The 9,875-nt window shown below is 35.1% G+C and overlaps 1 protein-coding gene across 1 annotated transcript; it reads right to left on the reverse strand.

Moving 5' to 3' along the window:
* Positions 1–1,720: 1,720 nt before the first annotated feature.
* On the reverse strand, positions 1,721–8,548 carry plbd2 (phospholipase B domain containing 2). The gene is made up of 12 exons (XM_065293113.2): positions 8,335–8,548; positions 7,811–7,904; positions 7,564–7,722; positions 6,942–7,042; positions 6,634–6,848; positions 6,288–6,382; positions 6,039–6,199; positions 5,846–5,941; positions 4,574–4,645; positions 3,458–3,610; positions 3,156–3,318; positions 1,721–2,552 (listed from the first exon to the last, which is right to left on the reverse strand). Exons 1-12 carry the CDS (start codon positions 8,502–8,504, stop codon positions 2,382–2,384), a joined length of 1,650 nt encoding a protein of 549 aa, XP_065149185.1. The 5' UTR covers positions 8,505–8,548; the 3' UTR covers positions 1,721–2,381.
* Positions 8,549–9,875: the final 1,327 nt, after the last annotated feature.

Consider the following 9,875-nt stretch of genomic DNA (forward strand, 5'->3'; position numbering starts at 1 on the left):
TTCACTTTCAGACATGAAATCTATAAATCGCAAATTAGCTTAAATTGTTGAACAGCTGAACAATTACAGATTTCCACATTAAAACGATGCCTAATTAATGTCACTGACATATTAAAGAGCACATGTCAATGTTTAAATCCTTTTCGAGCAGCAAGAATTGCTTATATTTCCAAAAAGCTGCAGCAATCGGACAAGCAAAAGTGCAGATGTCTGCTCTGATCCTGATGTGGCATTTAGCATTTTTCCACATCAAAGTTTTTTTAATAATAATTCACAAGTTCGCATTAACATGTAATCGATAAGGAATGAGATAAAGCATATTTGTCGTGCTGTCCGAGGAGCTCGGAATTTTAGCCCGAATCCAGAATACTCCTCTCTCTTTAAATGTGATAAATGAATCTAGATGAGAGTGAGGTGATGGTTTGGAGGAGGGATGCTGCACGGGACAGAGGTGAGGGACTGCCATTTTTAGGCACTTCTTTGCAGTGATTGGTTGGATCACATGACCATGCTCCTCCTGAACTTGGTTAAATAATTATATTTGTGTATGTATGCACACTTTACGATCAAATATGTGCGTACGCTTTATAAATGAGGTCCTAGACCTAGAAGCTTTTTTTTGCATGATGTCCTCTTATAGGGAAACAATAGCCTTAAAATTATTTTCAAGTGTCAATGAAGCTTCATGTTGAATTAGAATTGTTCTAGGGCTGTCAAACAGTTGATATGTATGAAACATTTACATGTGTATATATACTTATATTTTTAGATATTTTATATGGCTGTCAAAAGATTAATCGCAATTAATTGTATACAAAATAAAAGTTTGTTTGCACATAATATATTTGTGTGTGTGTATTGTGTGTAATTATCATCTATATATAAATACACACATACATGTATACATTTAAAAAAAATTGTTTATGAATAGATTTTTTTATTTATATATAATATAAAATATATTAAAATCTAAATAAATATTTATATACATGTAAATGTTTCTTAAATGTTTATGTGTATTTATATATACAAAATAATTACACACAGTGCATACATGTATGTAATGCAAAAACAAACTTTTATTTTGTATGCGATTAATTACTATTAATCTTTTGACAGCCCTAATTTTTTAAATAATTAAAAAATATATATGTATACAGTAGGCCTACTGTGCAAAAGTGATCATATATAATTGTTTCTCAGTCTCTTTAATAGAATACATCCAGAAAAGGAAATGTGTATGTAGTGTTAAAAACTGTATAAAATGTAAACTGATGTGTCAAGTTTTTAGGGTAAACTCCCCTTAATTTCACTTGTGCAATAGCAGGAAACTGCAGGATCTCTTAAACCTAAATAAAATTAAATCCTAATTTCTCATTTAAAATAAATTACTCTTTTTACTTCATTCTGCTCAAAAACGCTCAAGATGTATTTAGTGCAAAGAGAGGTCACACTAAACACTGAAAATGCCTAAAGAAGACATTTAATCCTGAAAGTTTTTTTTTTTTTTACATATTTCCTGTATTTTCTTAATAAAATAGATTGAAAAATAAATATGGATGGACATCAAAACTTCTGAAACAAGTCTGGTGGTGGTGGCCTAAAACTTTTGCACAGTACTGTATATAAATAATTTTTTTCTTAAATCGATACACGTATCTGTGTGTATTTATATATACATAATAATTACACACAGAAAACACACACACACACATATATATATTATACAAACACAAAGTTTATTTTGTAAGCAATTAATCGTTTGACAGCACTAAACTGAACTCAAATCAGTCTTTATTGACAACACACATCTGTCTTTAAGATCAACACATCTGTGCAACACAAACATCCATCTTAACACACGTAATATAGAAACATTACCCACCATTTTGTGGATGTTATTTAAAATCTTATTGCATTGAATTGTAAATCAATTAACTGTACAGACAACCAATAGTCTCTTTACAAGAATTACACACCTTTCAGGAGTAGCCAATGACTTTGTACAGTGCTGTTTAATGCACGCATCGCTTCTGTTTTTGGTTGAAATTTTTCTACTCAGAAAAATCTATGGCCAATCTGTGTGTCACGTTATATCTCTATAAAGTGTAGAAAACAAAATCTTAAGAGACACAGCTTCGCAACACTCTTTTACTCTATCATTTTACATATTCAACCTGTAAACACAGAGGAACTGAACTGAAGATATCACCATCTATAAACAAGTAAACAGAACATTTTCATTTTCAAACATACAAACAGACATCTCAGAGGAATGTGTACATGTTTAAATCACAGACTGCATGAAGCACAAATTCATTCTCTTTAGTTATAAATCTTATACATCCCAAAACGCTTCACAATGAGCACCTGTGATCAGACTATGTGGACCATTTGACGTGAACGGTGGGGAAGTCCCAGCGGTCTGGATGACCCATATGAAGGAGTTTGCTGTATGGTGAGGTGCTCCACTGAAACACAGGCACCTGATCCCACGCTGGACCACTGACTGCCAACATCTCAAAGTTCTTCACCATTTCATAACTCGTCATCTAGAGAAATAAGAAGAAAATAAAAGCATACATCACTTAAATATCAGTATGGATGATAATTAGGTCAATGGGCAAATTTGGCCAGGATGCCGAGGCACACCCCTACTCTTTTTAAAAGACATCCTGGGATTTTTTATGACCACAGAGGACCTTGGTTTTAACGTCTCATCCGAAAAACGGTGCTTTTGACAGTTAAGTGTCCCTATCACCATACTGGGGTGTTAGGACCCACACAAAACACAGGGTGAGCACCCCCTGCTGGTCTCACTAGCAGCTCTGCAAGCAGCAACCTAGTTTTACCAGGAGGTCTCCCATCCAAGTACTGACCAGGCTCAACCTTACTTAGTTTCAGTGAGTAACCAGTCACACACAACAGAATCTTCATCATTAATAACATCTGCATGTGTAAATCAATGTGTCCACTCGAGTCTATAATTTCATAAAGAGCTCAAAACCCAAGAGAGGTGAGGAAGATCCTGACGGTCAGACATCTTTAGCACTCTTCTGATGTCTCAACTCTCTCGACTCAAATGACTCTTCTAATAAAAGCAGAAGAAGAATTAAATAACTGAAAGGTCACATTGTTTATAACTTCTTATTTACCTTCATGTCAGTTCCACCATGCGAACGCTGTCTCAGAGCCCCAAATGGATATGTGCCATTGGCAGGATTGAGGTCAGAGCGGGCAGAGATGGTGTTCTCACCATTCTGAACCGGGTCACATTCATTACAGCGAGACAAAGGGTCATCCTTGTAGTTATTGTACCTGCCAAAGACAGACATGTTTACAGATAAAAGCACTACAAAGAAAAAAGCAACGAAAGGCAACGCAAATTTACCTCAAGAGCAAAAAAAAAAAAAACCTGTCAAGAATAGAGGCCTGATATGTTTTAGAGCTTTTTTACCTCATTAGACGCACCATCGACTCAATGTCAGTAACAAGAGTTTGGTTCCTGCGGAAAATCTGCGCTCTTGGATTTTCACTAAAGGAAAACCAGGATCCGTATTTCTGAACCAGCTCCTGACCTCCGCTCGCATTGAAGACCTCCTCAAAATACCTACAACAACAAACACTTTATTAGAGTTCACTTTAATGTGCTGAGTACAAATACAAATGAGCTTGTCAATGGAACATTAAAGGTACAATATGACATTTTCACCACTAGAGGTCACTGAGAAACTAAACAATGGCCACAGTTTGATTAAATGCATCTGACATGTTTTATTGTAAATAAAAAAAAATGATCAGACTCTTAATAGATTCTGCCAACAAATGAGTATTTCTGAATGAACCAAGGCCAGGATTAAGCAGATTTTACATGAAAGTATTTGATAAACGTATAATACATGCGAGAGCAATCAGTTAATATTATTCTTATTTTTGACGGAGGTGGTTTTAGCAGCTTTTGAATCTGAGCTCTTCATTTATTTATGTCTGTCATGATCACTATTATGCTCTTGTATAGCTCAATGGTAGAGTATTGTGTTAGCAGCGAAAAAAGTCATGATGAAAATGTAAACCTTGTAATGCACTTAGGGTGCTTTGCATAAAAGCATCTGTCAAATGCATATGTAAATGTTTTATAAAAGATTATTATAAAGATTATTTAAGGCTTTGTAGTATGTGGTATATAGCGCTGAGCAAAACCCTCTGCCTGTCCCGAGTGTTGAGCACAGTGATGCATTTCACTCGTACATTACAGAAGGAACCACAACAGTTTCTTAGCAGAATTATACTTACATACAATAGGGATATTTACTGCATATAACACGGATTTGTATGATGTTATTTAATGTTAAACTATGCAAGTGGTGTGCCAGGAATTTTAGCAGTGTTCAGTCTCACAACAGACAGTCGCCAATCAGTGTCTACATTCATAGAAAATAATGTGTTTGATTTTTAGATACATGACATGATGTTGCGCGATGCTACACTTCTCGCTCGGTGTGAAACCCCCTTTACAGAGACACGGATGTGCTATTTAGTTGATAGTATAAAAGTTTCATGCTTTCATACTCACGGTATGTTGTAGCTCGCCCAGTAGCCCGACTTAAACAGTTCCTCAGTTTTATCTGCCGTTACGATCATACCACTGAAAGAAACCACACACAGAAAAACAGCTCAGCTGCACAATAATATCTGTATGCTGATGTGATATGGACTGTTGTTTACACAATGCTTTACAACTTCTACTTAAAATTGTACTTAAAATTATTTCTACTTTCTACTTAACAATTTTTATTAATTTCTACAAACATACCTTACAAAAACCAAAACAAAAGACACTTATATATGTTAAAGAAATATTCCACTTTCTTAAATAAAGATCCAGATAATTTACTCACACCATGTCATCCAAAATGTTGATGTCTTCCTTTGTTCAGTCGAGAAGAAATTACGTTTTTTGAGGAAAACATTCCAGGATTTTCTCATTTTAATAAACTTTATTGGACCTTAACAGTTAACAGTTTAAATGCAGTTTAAAATAGCATTTTTTAACACAGCTTGAAAAGGATCTAAATGATCCAAAATGAGGCATAAGGGTCTTATCTAGCAAAATGATTGTCATTTTCAGCAAGAAACTAAAAATAAGCATTTTTAAACCACAACTTCTCGTCTTGCACCAGCCTAGCATGACTTCATGTTATTGCGTAAGCACGTGGAAAGGTTATACATCAAAAAATCTGAAATGCATACTTGTAGACCATTTTAAACAATAAACTGACACAAAGACATTAATTAGTATCTTTCAACGTATAACAACGTCTGAATAGTCCTTTCTCTTGACACTTGTAAACACTGGGGCGGTAGTTTCGCATTGGTCACATGTGACCTTTTGACGTGCTTACTCACTACATAAGGTTGCACTGGCGAGTCACAAGGCTGGTGCAAGATGAGAAGTTGTGGTTTAAAAGTGCATATTTTTTTATTTTTCTTGACGAAAATGAGAATCATTTTGCTAGATAAGACCCTTATGCCTTGTTTGGGGTTATTTTTAAACTGCATTTAAACTGTAACTATTGAGGTCTACTGAAGTCTATTAAATTGAGAAAAATCCTGGAATGTTTTTCTCAAAAAAACTTAATTTCTTCTTGACTGGACAAAGAAAGACATCAACATTTAGGATGAAATAGGGTGGGTAAATATCTGATTTCTTTTTAAAGTGGAGGATTTCTTTTAGATGTGTCAGTGCAAGATGTTTTAAATGAAGGCAACTCAAACATGCATTTTAGTCTGGGACTTGGATAAACCCTGTCCCGGAAACCTTCCCAAAATGTTTTAGGACACTTACGGTATTTGCTCCAGGACTGTGAAAAGCCCTTGTTTCATTTGTCCTTCTCCTGGGACGAAGAGTTTGTAGTCGACTATCATCCACTGATTGTTGTATCTGTCAAAGCAAGCAGATTTAGTTTTGTTCGACCATCATCTTTTGTCTACATTTTTACGTTCTCAGCGTGTATAAGTTAAAGAGTTGCTGTATTTACGTTCCGCTGTTGTATCTGCTGAAGATGTCAGCCCATTCTCGTCCGTTTTCAGCGAGTCGATTTGCTACGATGTTTCTCAGCCACTCCATAACGACATCTTGAGGTTTCACGAATTTCCACAGGTCATCATTACTGTTGCCAATTGTGGTTTCCATAGTAACCTAAGTAAAAGACATGACGTGACTTTAGTGTTATGATTAAGTTTAATAATGATGTACCAAATAACTTTGAACAGCGTATGTGTCGTACCAAACCACTGCTGAGGATGTAGAAATCATCGCCTGAGAAAATACTGCCAGGATAAGAAGAAAAGGCCTGAATTCTTCCAGGTATAACGCTCTTCTCTACAGTCACCACAATCAAACATAACAATCATTATTATATTAGAGCATTGCATAAAGAGATAACAGTAATCCTATCATTCAGTATTTAATTCAGTAAAATTTGTATTTTATTACTATATGTTTAAAGCCTGGGCTGTGTCTAGATTTACATTTGCAGGTGAAATTATAAAAGGCTGTTCAAGACATCATTTGTGTCAATGTGTGTTTTTTTATTTATTGTGATATTTATGTATAAATAAACGTGTATTTACCGGTCGGAGATGTGCGGTAGGCAAAATTATATCTTTTTAATATCCTCAGCATTGACTGGTAGGTGTTCCAGGTATCGTGTGACATCAGTAAATTCTTGTTGCCCGGCAGGAGTTTGATCAGAGCGGAGCACGAGCCAGAGCCGACTGTACGAGCCTGACTGGATTTATTCAACGCAGCCTCCAGATCCTCCAAATCTCCACCCAACTGAAACAGTCTGAAACATTCAGGAGAAATAATGCATGAATAAAGTATAAAAATATGGCGTATAAAAAACTGAGGCATAAGCAGCGTGCATTTCTGTACTCACAAGAAGCCAAACGGGTCAATGGAAAAGTTTCCGGTGGGAAAATCCACCTGTCCATTATAACCGTCCTCCAAACCCTTCAGCTGAAGTAAAGACAGACGCACCTGAAAACAACGTCAAACAGATTTAACATTCAGAAGTATTGTATTACAGTATCAATTCCTGCAGTTTTCCATCATACAGGTACATACAAGTATCTCTGCCTCACTGAAAAATAAAACAGAAAATAAAAATGCTACTCTGAAGGCTCAGGGGAAATAATAATATATTAATAATATATTTATCATCAACAACAAAAAGTTCAGTTTTCTTCATTCACTACATTATAACATCTCTGTTACACACAGCAGTTAAAAGAAAAGAGTTCTTTACTTACGTATTGGTATATAAAGACAGTTTAAACAAATTTGTAAAAAAGTTTTTTGAGATAATTCCTGCCTATCCTGCCTTTAATTGTGTTATAAAACTCTTTTATTTTGTAATGTTAAAACTTTCTCCTTTGCTGACACTGTAGATTAAAATCTTTAACAATAAGGCTACATTTTTGAAAAAAAAAAAACTATAATCTGTGTATGAGATGTGTGAAGCAGCTTTTTTGAATGACTTGAGCTGCTGTGATTTCTACCTGATGCCAGTATGAAGAGTCGTTGTGTGCGTTCATCTGTTGTGTGATCCACTGAAGGTTCGTGGTAATGTATTGTTTGAGTCGCTGACAGTACTCTGGATCACGAGTAAATGGACCACAATATCCCATCAGTGTGTTCATCCAGTGTTTATAGATGAGCTAGATGAGCAGAGGAACACACATTTGATTTAATCAGTGAATATAGATTAGATACTGTTGAAAAGATTTAAATTAAATGAGGTCAAACCTGTGATGTGACAGCAGACTCCACGAGTCCAGCAGCATAAGATTGTAACGAGTCATTATAACTGAGAGATGTACTGACCTCAAGATACGACCAACTGATCAAAACACAAAACAGATTTAACTGCATTATTAATACTATAAACAAACACAAAAATAAAGACATTACAGCAGACAACAGACCAGTGAACCGATTCATTCAGAAATTTCCAACAGAGACTTGACATGTATGGATTTATTATATGTATTATGTCACCGTATCTTGTTTAACACTGCTATAAATATATATAGACAATCACATACAGTTAGTATCACTAATGTACATCTTATGAAAGATTTGCAATAACAACATGTATTTATACATAAGCTTCCTGTTTTCTGTCATTTCTATTGTTTCTACTGTCTGTACTAATATGTATATTTTGTAATACTGCAGTAAAAACTGTGTAAAGTGCTGTAGAAATCAAACTTAAATTACTTGAAGCAGTGCAAGCTCTCACACAGAGTAATTCAAAGTACAAACCTTACCCGCTTTTATTAATGTCGTCGGTGAAATTAGCGACTGCGACGTAGTTTGCGTGAAATCCTTCTGTCACGATTAGATTTGCGGTTTTTTCATCATACAGCGCAGAGAAGATTTGAGCAAACGAGACATTTAAAAAACTAAACAAATACACAACTAACAGATGACGCGCCATTGATCACCTGACAACTCTGTGACTTTACCTCACAATAACAGATGTCAAAATAAAAGTCACGTCTGAGTCTGACTTTTGAGCGTTGACGTAATTTCCACTAAATCACGAGGTAAGAGCGGGACAGACTGAGTGCCCCCTCCACCATGCATTTAATAATGTTATTTAATAACATTTAATAAATTTAGCGTTTCTTTTACCTCACAGTCTGGAATCTTTTTTATTTTTATTGAGTAAAAAAGTCCCTTTATTATAAATTCTATATATTTTCCAAAATATCAAGCGATACAATTATAATACACGTTTTTAAAGGGGATATTAGCAAGACTTTTTTAAGATGTCAAATAAATATTTGGTGTCCCCAGAATACTATGTGAAGTTTTAGCTCAAAATACCATATAGATAATTTATTATAGCATGTTAAAATTGACACTTTGTACACAAAGTGCGAGCAAATAGACAGTTTTTGGGGGTGACTTTAAAATGCAAATGAGCTGGGGTCTCATTTATAAAGCGTGCGTACGCACAAAACGGGGCTGGAAACGTACATACGCCAGTTCCTACGCAAAGGTTCTAATCTATAAAGAACAATCTTGATGGAATGGGCTTGCAGGGTGGGATCTGAGGATAATTAATTTATGTACACTTGCTGGTGATCTGTGATTTATAAAAGGAACATTGCTTTTTATAAGTCTTAATATTTTTTGGCATTTGCCATTTTTTGCTTTTGTGCATATACGTAGACTTTTAGTAAGGCTCCTACGCACAGTTTTATAAATGAGACCCCAGATCTCTGTACTAAATGGCAGTGCCGTGCTTGGATAGTGCAGATTAAGGGGCAGTATTATCCCCTGCTGACATCACAAGGGGAGCCAAATTTCAATGACCTATTTTTTCGCATGCTTGCAGAGAATGGTTTACAAAAACGAGAGTACTTGGTTGCTCTTTTTCACATTTTCTAGGTTGATAAAAGCACTGGACCCAATTATAGCACTTAAACATATAGAAAAAGTCAGATTTTCATTATATGTCCCCTTTAAATGTTTTTTTTTCTTCAAGGACAATATAAGTTGTCCTTATAAGACAGCTTGAAGATATGTCTAAAAAAGATCGTCTTGTATGGTAAGTAACCTCTACATTTAACCCATCACAGTAATGAACAACACACACACATGTTTACGTTGGTAATAAAAATAAACTATAACTAAATGAAGTGAATTTAACACTGCTTGTGCCAGAAACAGGCAACAGTAATACAGTAAGGCGGTGTTTATTCTGAGCTGGGTTTATGTCAATAATCTATGTATTCGGTCGATACATTTATTTTGTTGTTGCATCACACAAGTGTTGTTGAAAACTGAGAGCTGTTTAATT

The sequence above is a fragment of the Paramisgurnus dabryanus genome, chromosome 15 (assembly GCF_030506205.2).
Source record: "Paramisgurnus dabryanus chromosome 15, PD_genome_1.1, whole genome shotgun sequence".
NCBI lineage: Eukaryota > Metazoa > Chordata > Actinopteri > Cypriniformes > Cobitidae > Paramisgurnus > Paramisgurnus dabryanus.